Source organism: Neltuma alba, unplaced genomic scaffold (assembly GCF_004799145.2).
Source record: "Neltuma alba isolate B1F8T4 unplaced genomic scaffold, ASM479914v2 tig00010740_pilon, whole genome shotgun sequence".
NCBI classification, from domain to species: domain Eukaryota; kingdom Viridiplantae; phylum Streptophyta; class Magnoliopsida; order Fabales; family Fabaceae; genus Neltuma; species Neltuma alba.
The window spans coordinates 113,336-131,567 of record NW_021635567.1 but is presented as its reverse complement, the minus strand read 5'-3'; the positions used below and the strand labels follow the sequence as shown (position 1 = coordinate 131,567).

General features: G+C 31.3%; 1 protein-coding gene across 1 annotated transcript; it reads left to right on the top strand.

Moving 5' to 3' along the window:
- The first annotated feature begins 2,637 nt into the window (after nucleotides 1–2,637).
- On the top strand, nucleotides 2,638–17,787 carry LOC114758624 (F-box protein At2g27310-like). Its single transcript, XM_028947692.1, has 2 exons — nucleotides 2,638–2,703; nucleotides 16,960–17,787. Exons 1-2 carry the CDS (start codon nucleotides 2,638–2,640, stop codon nucleotides 17,785–17,787), a joined length of 894 nt encoding a protein of 297 aa, XP_028803525.1.
- The last annotated feature ends 445 nt before the right edge of the window (nucleotides 17,788–18,232 follow it).

The window sequence follows — 18,232 nt, the reverse complement described above, 5'->3', positions numbered from 1 at the left end:
TAATCCCTTACGTTTCAACATCACTTCAATTCGGTCCAAGCGAGATAAATCCTTCATCGCAACATTGGTAGCCTCATTCTAAACAATAGAATTATCCTCATCAGATTCGATGTTACTGTTGAATTTAGAATTCAGCAATTCTAGTTTCAAAATAATACGATCCATTCTTGTAATCATATTAGAAGCAGAGTGTTCTATCTTAGTAGCAAACTGCATGATCCCTGCTTCACACTCATCCAGTTCGGCTTTATCGTCAACCATCATGAAAGGGGTTACTCTCAACGAGAGCACCATTTGTAATGGTCAAGACTGAAAATACAAATATGAATGACGAAAATGATAAAATATATGGTTCAATGGATTAAGTTCAGTCACATATATAGAAATTATGCACTCAATACAATGGAATATGCAAATATCAATGAATTAAAGAGTTGCAAAAAGGAGCAGAAAGAAGGAAGCAAAAAGTTAGTAGGGAAAGAATCTTCAAGGGGAAGAGAGAGAGACCATAATCATTTCCACCCCCTCCATAATAGACTTTGTCCTTATTGTACTCGGCCTGACCCTCCAAATCCCATAGTAACCACGTTTTCTCCTCCTTTGGTTGTGCTTGCATATGAGATTTGGGCCACCTTTTGGGTCATTTCCTGGGCTCACTTCTTTTGGGAGCATGACAAAAATCAATTGCAAAGGTTCATGTGGGGAAACAATAGAATTCCAAACCTTTTTTACAATGTTTCCACACTCAGAAAATTGAAGCCAAAAATTTTCAAATCGCAAAGGTCGTTTTCCACATTGACCATCCAAAAGCGTGTCAAAAACCAGAGGTGAATGATCTGAAGCAATAATTGGTAAAACTTGGATATTGGAATAAGGATAATGTTGGAACCACAAGTGATTACAAAAACCTCTATCCAGCTTTTCCCAGACTACCTCATGTCCTGAACGGTTATTAAACCAAGTAAACGGTTATTAAACCAAGTAAAAGAAGGACCTCTCATTGGAATTTCAATTAATTGAGTTTCAAAGAGTAGGTCTTGGAAATTATTAGCACCTTTGAGGTCCCTATTTCTACTCTTTTTATCAGTCATATAAAATTTGATTAAAATCTCCTATTAATAACCAAGGATCCCTAATGAGAAGATGTTTAGATCGTACCCAATCCCAAAGATAATAATCATGTTGATTTTGTTATTCTTTAGCCACTTGGTTTTTATATTTTTGTTTTTCTTGTTTTATTTGATTTTATTTTTGAGTCTGGACAATAGTTTATTGGTGCTTGATATTTTTTTATACACCATTAGTTTATTTTACCAATATCTATAATTTGAATAAAAAATTTTAGAAGATTTATTGTCTTATTTTTCATTTGAAATAATTGCAAAAAATTTAAATTTTAAAAAATAACATAAAAAGACCAGCCCTTTTAAGCACTAAGCCCGCATGTCTGAAGGCCAATTTTTAATAATATAATAATTTTAAGGTTTGCAGGTTTTAAAGGGCTGGTTTTTTTAGGCCTTGGCCCTTTAAGGACTAACCCTTTAGGCCGAACCAACCTTTATTGATAGCTCTAGATTTAATTTCTAACTCTAATTCATGGATTTTCATTCCAGACAATGAATAGGCTTAATTATGTTAATTTTTTTTTTCAATTCCTTTCATTTTCAATATAAAAACTATTTAATTAACTGACTAAATTAAATATTAGTAATCTAAATTTACATCAAGTTTAAAAAATTATAGTTTTAATACTTTATTCTTAATGCTGTTAATTAATTTTAATTTTATTAGATATGAGTTTAGAATTCGAATTCATATAAGAGAGAAGAAAATTAGGTCATTTTGATTTTTGATACCATTATCACCAATGTTTTAAAAGTTGGACTGGATATTAGATTGGAGAGAGCAACACGTTATGATTCAACCGTTCTGACTGGTAACATAATAATTAAATAAAATTAATATTACATATGTGTATATATATATGATAATACAGGTATAAAAAATATACTGTCAAATTCTTAACAAAGTTAAGAAAAAACTTACCTTATATAAACATTTTACATAAAAATAAAATATCAAAATATGCAGATAAATTTTAAATAAAAATAAAAATTAGAAACATAAAAAAAAAATAAGAAAAAAATGCATAATTGAAAATCTCCCACCCAAAAGAAAATATCATATTTGAAAAAAAAAAAGTTCACCCCTTGATAGACGCGGGGGATGGTGGCAGACATAAATGAATGTTATTTACTTTTACTGCTTTCCAGTACTCAAAGCGATTTTTCGCTCTCAACAGTTTCAACCCATCAAACATTCAGGCGACCATCTCCCCGTCAGATCTCAACATGCTGTTGCAGCTTTCATTTTTCTCGTTCATGGCCATTGCTGCTTGCAACATTAGAGGATTTTAGTGTTTTGAGATTGTTTTTTCCTCCCAATCATGCTGTATCTTCTTTTATTTCCTCTCATCTCCTTTCTTATTCCTCTTCTTCGGATTGTTTGGTCTCAAGTCGGATGTAGGCCGTCCATTTTTATGAAAACCATTCCAGTTCCAGCTTAACACCGGTTTCCAATTCAAATCCTAGCTTAAAGCGGCTCAAAACGGCTCAACTGCTGGAGCACGGGGGAACGATGCGAATCAAATCAGAGAGGGCTCTGGTCACTGGCCGGACTGGTATTACCATCCGGTCTGATCTGGTTTTTAATTCATTGATTATTACCAAACCTGTCTGGTCTAATTCAGTTTTTAATTCATTGATTATCACCACTAGAATAGACAATTATTGACAAAACCAACGGGCTACACAAAAAAATAAGCTTTTTTTTTTGCCAACTGCAAAAAATATAAGCTAATTAAATAGTTTTGGCTAATTAATACTCCTTTTGTCCCTTTATGATAAGATTCAAATGACAGAATTAGGCAGTCTAAACAAAATATTAAAATTAGTTAAAAGTAATACTCCATTTATAAGTACGTATAGGTAAGGGGGAGAAAAAAAGATTAGAGAGAAAGTAATACTCCGTTTATAAGTACGTATAGGTAAGAGGGAGAAAAAAAGATTAGAGAGAATGTATGGGAGAAAGCAAATAAGAGAAAATACATTAAGGGTCAAAAGGATAAAAATGCGTTTAATGTTCAAACAAACCTAAAATAAATCTTATGAAAAAAGATGCACCAATTTAAAAAATTTAAATTTTATAATGAAAAACAAAGAGAGTATCAACTAACAGAAATAAGTGCACTTTCCATTAAGGCAATTTTTAGAGCAAGATGGTTCATTTAAGGTGCTGGTTGGGATGAGCAGGGATGTGTATAACTATCAAAATTCATCCACACTTGATATGGATTTCACTGCACACACATATATATTACATATATTTGATTTTTATGAAAATTAACCCTGGTTAATAAATATTCTCTCAAGTTCTATATGTAAGACTCATTTTTATTTTATAAATTACATTATAAAATGAGCCTTACATTTAGGATAGAATGAATATATAAATTATACAAATAATTTGTAAATATTAAAAATAATTAAGTTAGTTATTTATTTAAAAAAATGTGTTGATTTCTTAAACCACCATTTTTATTATTTACCACATTAAAAACTTTTCTGTTATTACTGAAACAAGAAACTTTTCTGTTATTAAAAATCCTTTTAATACATACAATCATTTGAAAGAGGTAATTAGACAAAATTTATATGCGGAATAAAATGAATTCAAATTTTATATTTAAGACTAAACAATTTTTTTAAATATATCTAATATTTAGGATGGGAAAAAGTAATTATGAGAACATACCATGTATTATGCGAGGGGTGTGTTTAGATTAATTACCTTCAAAAGATCATCGTAATTAATTCCATCAAAAGAAGATCATAATAATTGAAAGAGACAAAGGAAAGCAGGAATATGGGTGCTTGGATTAAAAACAAACCATAATGTTAAAAGTATTTTTATGATATACAAAAATAGAGAATTTTGTCTCGTTTTGCAGAGGACAAACACCCCAAAGAAAAAGATAGAGGTGAAGTCAAAAAAAGAGTAGTATTAGCGAACATGATGATTGCTAAACACCCCAAAGAAAAAGATAGAGGTGAAGTCAAAAAAAGAGTAGTATTAGCGAACATGATGATTGCTGATACCAATTTTGAGGAAGGCCTTCTCTGTTGCTGAAATAGATACTACTCCAGTCCTATTATAAATCACTTGTGGAAAAAAAAAATTTGTGCTAAATATAAGTCACTTATAGAATATTATTAATAAATATTACTTCCGGTCCTTATTATAAGACCCGGTTGACTAGTTTGGAGAGATTAAAAAAATTGGTTAAGTTAGTTATATGTTATAAATATGTTTTATTTTTTCTAAAACATCCTTGCTGATCATGTATATTAACTAGAGTTACTATTTTATGAAACATTTCATATGTATAACTACTTCAACTTCCAGGATTACTTTGAAAAAAATAAATAAATATGAAAGACAAAGTAGATTGGATCTTATATTTAAGACCAACTGAAAAATCAAACAAGCTCCTATAATAAGGAACGGAGGTAGTATTTTCTAATTTTAATTTTATTTAATTATTATTGGAAAGAGAAAACAAGAAGAGAGAGATGGTAATGATTTGTAAATATTGAGGGAGGCAACATTTAATAAGGATAAATCTAAAAAATTTTATGTTTTTCTTTTTTTGCCAACTGAAAAATTTTATCAATTCAATAAATTCCTTAATATGTAAAAATAAGTTACAAATGACTTGTAATAAGGATTCGAGTGATAATTGCTAGCATTATATGCACATTTTCCAAAGTCAATGAATCTTTATGTATTTGATTTTGATAATGTGAATAATGTGAATATTTCTGTATTTAATGACTTGATTCATGAATAAGAGAGAACTTCGGATTGAAATATACATGAAAGTAATGATTAGGTTCTTTGAATATTAGGAGATCATGAAAATATCCACAAAACATACGATAACAAAATTACCGTACCATGCAACAAATCACTGTTTTATTAGTCTATATACTACCTCCGATTCTAATTATAAGAGTCAATTGACTAATTTTAGGAGATTAAGGAAGTAAGTTGAGTTAGTTATTTGTCCTCAATAGATGTTATCTTTCCTAAAATATTCTTGCTAATCAAGTGTAGTGACTATAACTCTTATTATTAGAAGAGCTACTTTGAAAAGAAATGTATAAATATAAGAGACAAAGTGGATTGGGATATTATATTTAGAACCAAAATAAAAGTCAAACAGGGTTTTATATTAAGGACCGGAGGTAGTATTAAACTACTACCATATTGTTTTATATACATGCTATTAAAAAATTATAAAATGCTGGAAAAAAAATTATAAAATCATTAATTCAATTTAACATGAATAAGGGCTCTCATCATCTAAGTAAATGTGTTCAAAGTTCAATTCTCAACCCATATTAATTTATGCAACAAATCTGCACTATCCTCTCTCATTGTATTTCAAGATAGAAGTTAATATCTAGGGTTAATTAATCTGCAAGTTCTTATAGTTTCAATCAATTTTGAATTAGGTCCCTATAATTTTTTTTCTTTTTATCAAGTCCTTATACTTTCACCAGTTTTTAATTAGGTCCTTGTATTTATTTTTTTATCAAGTCTTTATAATTTCACTAAATTCTTAACAGGTCCATATAGTTTTAATTTTTATTTATTAATTGAATATAAATTTAATTAAATAGATTAATACTGAAATATAAAATATTGATAATGAAGCTAAATTAACAAGTATATAATAAAAAGGGATAATTAATTTGTAAATCCTTATAGTTTCAACCAATTTTGAATTAGGTCCTTATATTTTTTTTTATCAGATCATTATACTTTCACCTGTTTTTAATTAGGTCCTTGTATTTATTTTTCTTTTTATCAAGTCCCTATAAGTTCATCTTATTTTTAATTAAATCCTTGAACTTTTTATTCTTTATTTTATAAATTATAATAATACTATTCTATTAACATAAAATATTATATATTATCTAATATTAGTTTATAAACTATAATATTCTAAAAATAATGAATTATTATAATAATTTTATTTTTTGCCAGCAACAAAATATTAATTGTGCTAAAAAAATTTCCTGAATTAATTAATTATATTACTTATTTTTTATTATATACTTTTAATTTAATTTCATTATCAATATTTAATATTTCAGTATTAATCTATTTAATTAAGTTTATATTTAATTAATAAATAAAAATTAAAACTCTATGGATCTGATTAAAAATTTAGTAAAATTATAAGGACTTGATAAAAAGAAAAATAAATACAAGAACCTAATTAAAAACTTGTAAAAATATAAGGACTTGATAAAAAAAAAAAAATTATAAGGACCTGATTCAAAATTGGTTGAAACTATAAGAATTTGCAGATTAATTAACCCTAATATCTATTATCGTAGGAAATACTCTTATCTTGAAAAATAAATAGCATGACCAATGGGGATTAGATCTGGTGAAGGGGTTTCCCTTATACTTTCAGAATCATCCCACTATAAATCTGTAGAAGACGAACAGATTCATCGTTATATTCAAACACAATCAACACAATTTCTTAAACTTGCGACTTCTAACCTAACAAATAAGAAACATCACTGGAGAAGATTTCTTTCAAATTGGCTTTCATCGTCGCCCTTGTGATCCTATCAGCCTATGAAGGTAGTTTTATTATATTCTTTTTATTTTGTTATTGAAGGTAAAAGCCTTATACAGGTTAGTTAAGTTTCTAACGATTTTTCACCTAAAAGGAAGTTTATAATATGGTCTTTTTTAAATAGGGTCAAGATGCATCTATCACCTTAAGTATTTTCTAAAATGTATCTAACACGTTAAAGTATTTTGTGGTGCATCCAATGCCTTAAAGCATTTTTTTCAAATGCATTCAATATCTTAAAATATTTTTTTTCCACAAAATTGGAGACTGTATGACGCAGAACGTATTGCAAAATATTTGTCAATTCGAGTTAAGATTATAAATTTGACAATAAATTTATCATCAATTACTTACAACAATATCTGTGTAAATAAATGTCATATATTGACCTAAATTTTCCGTTGTTAGTCTTATAAAATCAGATTTTGATAGTTTAGATTCCATAACTTCATTTGTTCCCCTAATTTGCCTCTTTTTTTTTTTTTATAGAAACAGAATTAAATTTAAATATGCTGTGGGCGCAGGGCGTAGTAGTATAATAGTTCATATTTTAGAACCTATAAAAATAATTGTTTCTATTGTATTTCTTATAATATAAAAAAATTCAAAATTATACATAATCTTTTTCAGAAAAAAATTATAGGTATTTGGCATAGTCTAAATTTTGTGATATGTAATTTCTTTTTGGTAACAAAATGATTTTAATTTATTCTTACAACAACCCAACAGGCAACGTTTTCCTGCTACACACAATCCCTTCTATATTACGCTTCATATATTCACCTGAACTGGATTTTGTGTCCATGCTCCATATTTTTTAATAAACTATAGATCTTTTAGGATATTACTAAAAAATTAAAGATCTCATAAAAAGCTTATAAAGGGGAAAAATTAAAATACATTATATTACTGGTGATTCATAATATCTTTACAATTGAATTTGAAAAATCATAGGTTCATGTAATTTCACGTACTTAAATAAAAAGCAGAAAATACAATGATATCAAGCATGATGACAAACATAGGAGTAGGATAAGCAGCAATAGTTAGATGAAGTTTCTAATATTCATTAGAAATAATACGATCAGCTTGTTCATGACGAGTTTGTTATGAAATTGGCATAGGAGTAGGATAAGCAGCAAGAGAAGTTGGAATACGAGGAATCAAAGCAAGTTCCCCTCAAGAATGTCAAAGTAGTTCAGATTGCCAGCCCAAGTGTTTCCCGCCATGCGAGACCCCTTTTTGCAGTAAGGGACAATGTCAATGTCAATGTATTGGTTAAGATGTAACTCTTTATAACGTGGTATGAATGAGGAAACAATATAATGATAATAAATAATAAATAATGTCTTATTGATAATAATAAAGTTTACGTTTTAATGAACCAGTTATAGATATATTTTGGCAACTGCTGATCACTGCATTCCGCATCACGTCATCATATTTATCCCTCTTCAGTTTTTCTTTAATATTTGTGTCCTTGGTGAATAGATATTGGGTTCACAAACATTAAACATTAATTAAAAGCCAATGTCCTCTTGATTCCATGGAAAAATTGGGAATAAATCTTGCATTAAGAAATTAATTGGTAAATACTTCTTCTATCCTTAATACATGACGTAATTGTTAAGTTGATTTTGATTATAAATGTAAGACTTATTTCTTCTACTTATTAATTTTTTTTTAATTATCCCTATCAATACTACCTCAACCATAATCAAATAAGAGAGGGAGAGGATATTAAGAAAGATAATTGTGGTGTTTTAGGAAAAACATGTCATATATTTCTTATAATTAACTAACTTACTTAACTTTCTTAATCTAATCAAATTAGTTGTATAGATCTCATGTTAAGGACTAGAGAAGCAGTTTCTAAAGACTTTGTACAACTTAACTTTCTCTACATGACTTTTTTTTTTTTGGCAACTAAACTTGTGTGCAATCCATCTCTCATGTGTGCAAATTAAGCCTAATGTTTTGTGCGGATCTTATTTACTTGTGCAATTCATGAGCCCAATAACCATTTGCAAATTAATTTTGTAGCGAGTTATCCCCAATCTTCCATAATTCTGTACAATGTAATTTTCTTTTTAGAAAATATTAAGACTATATATGGTTATTTTAAGGAACCTACAAGAAACAACATAGGAACAACACCGTATAGATGATATTAATTAATGAAATAAGGAAGTATATCTACAATAAATTATTGATTTTTCAGGTATAGTTACATCTACAATAAGAAGTTTTACGGAATCAAGTTAGGTAATTTAGATGCTATGTAGACTCACGAGCACCAGGCGATAATCACCTTTGCTCTGGGTCAATTTACATTAAAATTTTGTTTACTGTTATTTTTAATAAAAAATTCTTTTAATGTGTGCAAATTCTAAAATAAACCAAAGATAATCTTTTAATGGTTATTTTTTTAAAGTTCATTTTTATTTAAAAATTATTAATTAAAAATGTTAAATTTGCAGTGTTGAATGAAACTGTACTTGAATGGAATGGTAGAGTACTCATCACAGTGATTAGCAATGCTCATCAAAAACTGGTTTAGACGCTTCACGACATAGGGACAATTTCCTAAAGCTATAAGAAGATTATTCAGAACTGACGGCTGAGCCAATTTTACATCAAAATCTGCGAATATGGAAGAAGAGATACCATAGTTGAGTTGGATGAATCCAAATGTTGCTTCTGCAATCTCAGCAAGAACAGCCTCTTTTCGTCCTCCGTCTATGGAACCCTTGTTCAATCAGTCATAATCCATCTATTGCAATTAAATAAATACATAATTGTTAATAAATAACGTAAAAATTTAATTTATACAATAATAGAATATAAATATACATACATATATATCTCTTAATATTGAACTATTCAGACAGTAATTAATCCAGTTGGTTGGGTTTCATACTTTTTCTTTCTTGTTTCACACCAATATGTATTTTGTTTTTTTAATCAGACCCGCACCCAATCTCGTCAAAGCCGAGAAAGCAGTGGTGCCATTCAGCCCAAGAGGCTGTGGCACCCATTCTGACATCAATTGTACATTGGCTTCTAGTTGAAATAAAACCAACACCATCACAGAAAAGACTAAGTCCATGTGAAAATATTGGAGTATATGTTTTTAGTCTTCCAACTCTATACAAGCCTTGATCATTATATCGGAGTATTTACATACTTACACACTCATACATGTTTTTAGATCTTCTAATCCTATACAATGTAAGGGTTCAGTTCCTTAATTTTAAAAAATATTTATAACACGAGGGTGGAGGCAAATCTTTTGAAGGTTAAAATGGGAGATCAAATCATTACTTAAGTGTCAAAGTTTAAGTATATGGAATCCATTATACATGAGGATGGTGTAATTGGTAGAGATGTTTCTCATAGAATACAAGTGGGGTAGTTAAAGTGAAGAAAGGCTACCAAAGTTATTTGTGATAAGAAGGTAACTGACATACTTAAAAGAAAATTATATTGGATTGTTATGTGAACAGTCATAATATATGGTAGTGAATGTTGGGGTCTAAAGGAAAAATAAGGGTATAAATTTGAGGTACCAAAAATGAGTATGTTGAGATAAATATGTGGTCATACAAGAAAAGATAAGATTTGAAATGATAATATCAGAACAAGAAGTGTAGTGCCTATCAAAGAGAAAATGGTTAAATATTTTTTTTATACGACAGAAAACAAAATGGTTAAACATTACTTGAGGTGATTTGAGCATGTGCAGAAAAGCCATTAGAGGCGTACCGTGAACAAAGTAGATTAGACAGTTTGGAATCTTTTTAAAAGAGGCAATAGAAAATTGAGGAGAATGCTCAATGATATCATTAAATTGGACTTTTTTTGTGTGTGAATATAACAGGACTTTTTAGTTAACCTCTTTAAAGATTTGGTTGTTAATAGTGTGTAGTGACGTTATGTGATCTATGTAGCCGACCTTATTAAGCGTGGTAAGACTTCTTGTTACTTTGTTTGTTTGTTATTTATGACACTATTGGTCTCAAATGATATATATAACCAAAACTTTATAAAACTTTACTTTTACTGCGCAGAGAAAGAATTGAAGGGAGAGAAGAGAATGAGCATGTCGTTTATGACATTATTATTATTATCATCATCAGTATTATTACTACAGTAATATTATATCAGGCGGACAATTGACAAATGTCGTGAAATAGATTAACAGTAACAAGTGCACTTTCCGTGGAGGCAATTTTTGGAGCAAGATGGGGAAGAACACAGCATCTCAGCGCAGTGATGTTGATGAAGACAATGTTGTTGAATATGGAGGTTTTGGCCGTTGATGCAGCGACATTTACCGCTAACACAAGCTGATCTTCCAATATCACACATAACCCCAAAACAGTCTTCATCCTTGCTGCACTTCCCTTCCGCACCTGACATTGATACCGCTGGCGCACAAACACGCATAAAAATCCATTAGTCTAATTGATAATGATTTGTTTGACCCACAACTCACAAGGTTATGAGATTAAATATCATTATTGATATGAGAATTTTATCGGTAGCCAATTTATAAATATGTCTATAAACCTTTTTTTTTGTTGGAGTTAGCTTATGCATGTTTTAGTCTAGCCGAACTTCTCAAAACTCACTCACCTTTCATTTACTTGATTTTGATACCACTGCACACACATATATATGGCTATTATATATTTTGACTTTCTATAAAAATCCATTACAATGAAAGAGGAGTAGTTAGATTATTTTGAAAACATCATAATAATTGAAACAAACAAACGAAGGAATAGCTGACAAATTACTATTAGTCTAATTGATAATGATTTGTTTGACACACAATTCACAAAGTCATGAGTTCAAATCTCACTATTGACATGAGAAATTTATTGGCAGGCAATTCATAAATATTTTTGACAATATTTTCTTAAATCAGCCTAGGCGTGTTCTAGTTTTAGCAATCTCCTCGAAGCTCAACTCACCTTTCATTTACCAGCAAAAAAAGAAAAAAGGTGATAAGGTGCAGAATCCATACCTGCTATTGTTATAATGAACATGAGAACCACTGAAAGCAGTTTGAAGAAGCCCTTCTCCATCGTGACTTTGGGAGAGAGATTGTTTCTTTTCTTTTTTTTTTGGCGATGTCTGATCAAAGGGCGAGGGTTCTTATATATAGGAAAGTTTGAGCGTTACGTGTGAGGATATCTTAGAAAGATATAAAACTCATCTCTATCCTGAAAGATTTCCATGAGTCCAATAATAAATTCAAAATCCAATCACACATGCACTACTCATAATGTATAGACATTTTTTGAGATTTGCGTGACATCCTTAACAATGTGTGTTTCACGCATCTAGAGTTATGTGCTTTCCTCAATTACTACTGCACCAAATAAACAACCAAATCTGAACTTAATTATCGGATATCTTTGTGGGCAAGTAATGGTATTTCCTATGGTTCCTTTGTAAGTTACAAATAACTAAACTGTATAGATTAAAAAGTTAGTTAAAACAAATTAAACGCAATAAAAATGTGAGAAATGTACACTACAAAAAAAAGAGCTGCCACTGAAAATGAATAAGAATCACTCAAAGTTTTAAGCCGCGACTTGTCATTATTGAGAAGTCATTGCCCCAGTAATTATCGCCAAGTAAATAATATCATTCTATAAGTATCTAATACTTCTCCAGTCCTTAATATAAAGCCTATTTAGCTAATTTGATTAGATTAAAGAAGTTTGGTAAGTTAGTTAATTATAAAAAATATAACATGTTTTTTTTTCTAAAACACTATAATCATCTTTCTTAATATCTTCCCTCCCACTTCTACTTGATTATGGTTGAGGGAGTATCTATTGGGGTAATTTAGAAAAAATTGATAAATATGATAAATAGGTCTTATATTTAGGACCAAAATCAACTTAATAATTAGGTTCCAAATTAAAGACCGGAGGAGTATCACCTCTTTCCAAATCAAGTGCAGACGGAGAGGGTTTCTCTCTAGAGAGCCGTGCTCTACGACCACCGTTCTCACATGACTTTTGTATTATTGTTCTTCTTTCTTTTAGTTGTGTTTCAGATAAATATCTAAAAAATCCGGTTTTTTTCTCCCTTTGCTCTTCATTCTCTCTACATATGTCCCCCCCCCCAGCTAGATACATGTGACTGTTCTTTGAGTTCAGGATGATGTTTCCGGACTGTGGGGGAAAACAAAGAATCTTTTGTCAACAACACTATCTTTTCATTAAGGTAAGTCGATAATAATTAACATTTTCCCCAATTTAATGAATGTTTATGCATTTGAATTTGATATATGTGAATATTCCTGTATTTAATGACTTTACTAGGTTCATGAATAGGATAAGATTAACATTGAATGGTTGATGAATGAGAAGATTAAATTGAATGATTCGTGAATAGGAGAAGATTAAAATTCAATGATTCGTGGTAAACCAAAAAAAAAATTGAATGATTCGTGAATAGCAGAAGATTAAAATTGAATGATTCATGAAAGTAATGATTAAATTCTTTGAATATTAAGAGGTCAGGAACATCCGCAAAATATGATAAAAATATCAAGCAACGTATCGCCATTTTATGAGGCTCTAATGCTCTATTATCCGTAGAAAATACTCTTATCTTTTCTTTTTCTTTTGTTTTTTTTGGCCATCGAAAACACTCTTATCTGACCTTAAAACATAAATAAGTAGTATGAAATCTGATCAACATCAATTATTAATTAACTATTTGGATTTCCCTTTTATATTGAAGTTCTCTTTGCTTTTAGAATCATCCCACTCTAAATCTGTAGAAGATGAACAAATTCGTCCTTATATTCAAACACAAGCAACACTGAAATTTCTTATTCCAAACTTGCGACTCCCAACCTAAGAAACCAGAAACATCAATGAGAAGATTTCCTTCAAGTGGGCTTTCATTGTCGTCCTCGTTAGCTTATCAGCCTATGAAGATAGTTTCACCATATTCTTTTTATTTTGTAATTAAATGTCTATTTATTTGAATATATATATGTGTATATATATCGCGTGAAGAAAAATTGACTGTAAAAAAGAAAAGTACGTACATTAGCGGCAATGCATAATACGCACATACAATTGGATTTGAAAAACCATAGGGCTTCAGATAATTTCATGAAGTCAATGCATGCGAATTAGAGATATCGAGTATTTTATTTGTTAGAAGAACAAGTTATATTTGTTATAATTCATGAATAAATTTAATAATAATGCATATTATGATTTGGATGAAAAATTGACATATAGCAGTGGCAGTGGCCGGGGAGGAAATGGAAGGATGATGAAAGAAGTTGGAATAGGAGGAATCAAATCAGGTTCACGCCAAGAATGTCAAGACAATTCAATAATGACTTTTACTGACAGTAATTTTGATGCTTTAAAAGAAATAATTAATCTTAACTAACTTTATTAATTTATGTAAAATTAATTATTAGGTACTTATAATAAGAATCAGAGTAATATATAAAGTTTACGTTTTAATTTTAACCAGCTCTGCCAACTTCTCACTACTACTCACCTCATCATATCTATCCGTTTTCATTTTTGTTTAGTATTTTTGCCATTTGATGAATATATATGTCATTTTACCTTGAAGGAGACTATATTAGGAGTCAAAAATATTAAAGATTAGTTTCACTTAATTAAAAGCTAGCTAGCATATGAGGCAGGGAATTTCACATGGTTAAATGAGTTCTAAGTTTGGGATTATTACTGGGGGCGAGTGCATTGTGATAAATAATTGTAGAAACCGCAGGAAGACTGCTTGAAGAAGCTTGAAAATTTTCGAAGCCTTTTCTAATTAATTGAAGACTATTCGAGAATACGGAAGACCAATTACGGGGGAAAAAGAAAGAAAGATTAAGGTGGCAAAAAAAAAAAAGACCACTTATAGGTTTTGTTATGAAAGTTAATTAGTCGAAGATGTACACTTATTTTTGCATTTATTAAATACCATTCTGCTGGCAAAACCAAAAAAAAAAAAAAGGCAAAGAGGCAATTTTGTCTCCAAAGTTTTTATTTGTATACATTGAAAGTAAGTTAATAAGGTTTTGTTGTCAAGACACAGTTTACTGTCATAAAGTTTGTCAACTCATGAATAAAAAGATGAATTTCATACAAATTTGAAATTTAAGCTTGAAGATCCACCATAAAGATCCCAACTTTTTAGAATCAAACTATTATTCACTCATTCACTCCTGAACGTTTGCCTCATTTTAGGGAGAGATTGGCTGAAAATAGGAGGTTATCTTCTTCCTTTGACGCTTTGATGAATAATAGTAGAGGCGGACACTGGTGGCTGCCGGCCGAATTCAAGGTTTCGCGGGGTAACACATCAATGTCGGATTTTGGCAACCCATTACTCTCTTCTGCACTCCCACTTCCACAAATTGGAACCATGAATATCAATGTGTGATGAGTATAAGCCTAAATGGAAAACTCAATCCCAAAAAATTAGCTTATTAGAAGAGAGGGTCTTTTAAACTTATAAACCCTACAACACTTGTCAAGCTCCTTAATGTGGGACTCATAAACAATGGCAATTTTGTTTACCGGAATGAGAGTGGGGAATACTATAGCAGGGGAAGATGACGGCACAAGCTGGACAAGGGGGAGTCGATTGCAGAATTATCACACAAAAAAAAAGATAAAATTGTACCCTAAAATATTTTAGGATGCTAAATGGACTTTAAAAAATGTTTTAGAATGTTGCATGCCCCTAACCAAAATATATACCTTTTATTCTTCTTTTTTTTTTTTGCTTAAGCATATGTATCCTCTTATTGGAGGCAATCCTATTCAAGACACTATCGGGCACTAAATGTGAGCACCTCTCCCAACAAGGATTCGAACATTAGTTTGTCATATTGTGAGGGACTAACCCCTTTCGTTAGACTCAATCCGTTGGTCCTTTTTATTCATTATGACTCTTAGCTTGAAAGTACTGGTAACTTTTTATTAAACTCGACAAATATTTGATTGAGCCCAAAATATATATATTTTGGAGAGCAACAGATGTAAAGAACAGAACTTCAATCGTCTGAGAAATAATACGAACAAATTAGACGAGGAATAATAAATGAATGGAAAGAAGAATGGTGAAACAAACATACAACTATAATTAAAAGTGTTATCACCCTCTTTATTGGGATGAACAAGAGAAAATAGGAAAAAATGAGCAAACTACAAATATTTCAATGACTGAAATACCTTTCAATCTAAAAAAATATTATGTTTAAAATCAAATTATATGCCATAATAAAAAAATCATATTAATATTAATATCATCCAATAGTTTAAAATCAAATTATTTAAAAAGGATATGTTACTTATTCCAAAAGAAAATTTTTATTTTTCAAGGTAAAAAAATTAAAACATAATAATTTTTTGAAAGGAGATATAATAAAAAGAAATAAATGAATTAATGCAAAATTTCATTATATTATCATGTAAGCAACTTAATTTCCATTCCTTCCAGTTTTTCAAATTCATTTCTCCCCTCGTTTTTCTCCTTAATTTTCTTTCTTTCCTTATTTTGTCTTCATCCAAACAAAAGGCTAGATGCTAATGTCTTTTCAAAGCTACAGGTGCGGAAATTAAGAGGGGTAATAGAAACCTAGCAAAATGAAATGTATGGATCCATAACTTCACCCATTTTAAGCATTAACGGGTATTATGAGATTTCAAAAATGCTAAATTGATAGAACCTTCGTTTACTTCCCAAGACCTATCGCCATAGTTTGACCTGTGAACGTTTTGAATCAAGTTAACTAGCACATATGAGCTTGTTTTACGTAAACTGAAACAGTATTCAACAGAATATTTCCTCTAACATGCTTATTACTTATATGTAAGGCGATCTTCCAACAATTATCTGAATTTGCCACCGATCGGCACATGCATATGTGTGTTTGAAAGTTAATTATTTGACTCCTTCAATTCAAATAACAGTTGCACTCCCTTGTGAGAGATTTTTGGGCGCATATCACTGAAAAAATAATCCACCGAAATCGAAGCCGTAAGACTCGCCAGCTTGTTGAGATCTTTCTATTGCACTTTATTATATATTTGGTAATTCATTTATTGTTAATATTACTTATTATTTTTCTGATATAAAAATCAGCTAATGAACGTGAAACAGAACAATCTAAAAAGAGATGTTAGCTCCCTTTGGGGCTCTCGCGAATCACTTGGCAGATACTGTTATAGCCATGGCTGGTTCAACGACAATTCCCACTCACCGACGGAGGCACCGCCGCCACCTCCATCTTAACCTTACATCCGAGCATAATTCAAACTCACATCCTGACTCGCCTCGACGTCTCTGCGCTTGCATCGGTTGCCACCACATGCTCCCAACTCCACGCCATCGTCTCCCAGGAAGATTTCTGGGCCAACCTCTGTCACTCTACGTGGCCTTCCACCAGTTCTCCAAGCATCCGCCACGTCATCCGCCGCTTCCCTCACGGTTCCCGCTCTTTCTTCCACGATTCTGCCACTATTCCCCGCCCGAACACCACCATTCCTCGAAACTCGCACATAAATCTCGACCGCACACCGCAGCTGATCTCCGCCGTTGACCTTTATCACCGCCGTCAACTTTTACTTTCCAGAGTGGTACAGACCGAAACAGTCTCTGATTCGTTCAGGTGCTCGCCCTTCCGGGTGGACATACTTGAACCAGAAGAGGTGGTTCAAACACATATAAGATATCCGGAGAGTGACGAAGCTTATCGAGAGCTAATGAGGGGCCTGAGGATGAGCTGGATATTAATAGACGCCAGTGGAGGGCGGGCGATGACCGTTTCGAGCCGGACGCCAATAGGTCTACTACAGTCCTGGCAGAGCGGGACGGCAGAGTTCTGGTTCATGTCGGTGATGACCAGCAATGAAGAACCTTTGTCGAAGCTCAAGGTGTGCAGGTTGACGGTGAGGTGCGTGGAGGCGGTGGGTGGGGAAACGGAGGTGAGGGAGGTGAGTTTGGAGATGGAAGGGATAGATGGGAGGACAAAATTGATGGGAGGGAGAGTTTGGTAATTTTACAGAGACTGTTGGAGGGTAAAAGGGAAAGTAAGAAACAAGCGAGGGAGAGATGCGAGAGGAAAGATCTAGAGACGAGGAGGAGAAGGGAAAGGCTAGATATGATCCGCAAGAGCCTCGCCATGCTGTCGTTTGTGGGACTTCTATATGTGTTTGTAGTGAGAAGACCTGGAGCTCTGGTGGGGATGATGCGAAAGGTTCAGAATCAAAAATAGTGGTATTTGCTAGTAACACTCAATCAATACAGATTGATCCAAAATCTAACTCAAATCCAATATTTTACCTTTACTTTTTAATATAAAAATTTGTTTAATATTTAATTTAGTTTTAAATATAAAATCTTAATTTATTTTATCTCTGATATTTATTTATTTTTTTAAAAATAATCCTGGTCGTACATGTTAAATATTCTATCAAGTAAGAGTAAAATACACTAACATCC

Bases quoted from the DNA above. Each gene is read 5' to 3' on its own strand.
- LOC114758624 (XM_028947692.1), top strand. From the start codon at position 2,638: ATGCGAATCAAATCAGAGAGGGCTCTGGTCACTGGCCGGACTGGTATT. The intron at 2,704-16,959 runs GTTTTTAATTCA...ATACTGTTATAG, and splicing joins TTACCATCCGGTCTGATCTG to CCATGGCTGGTTCAACGACA.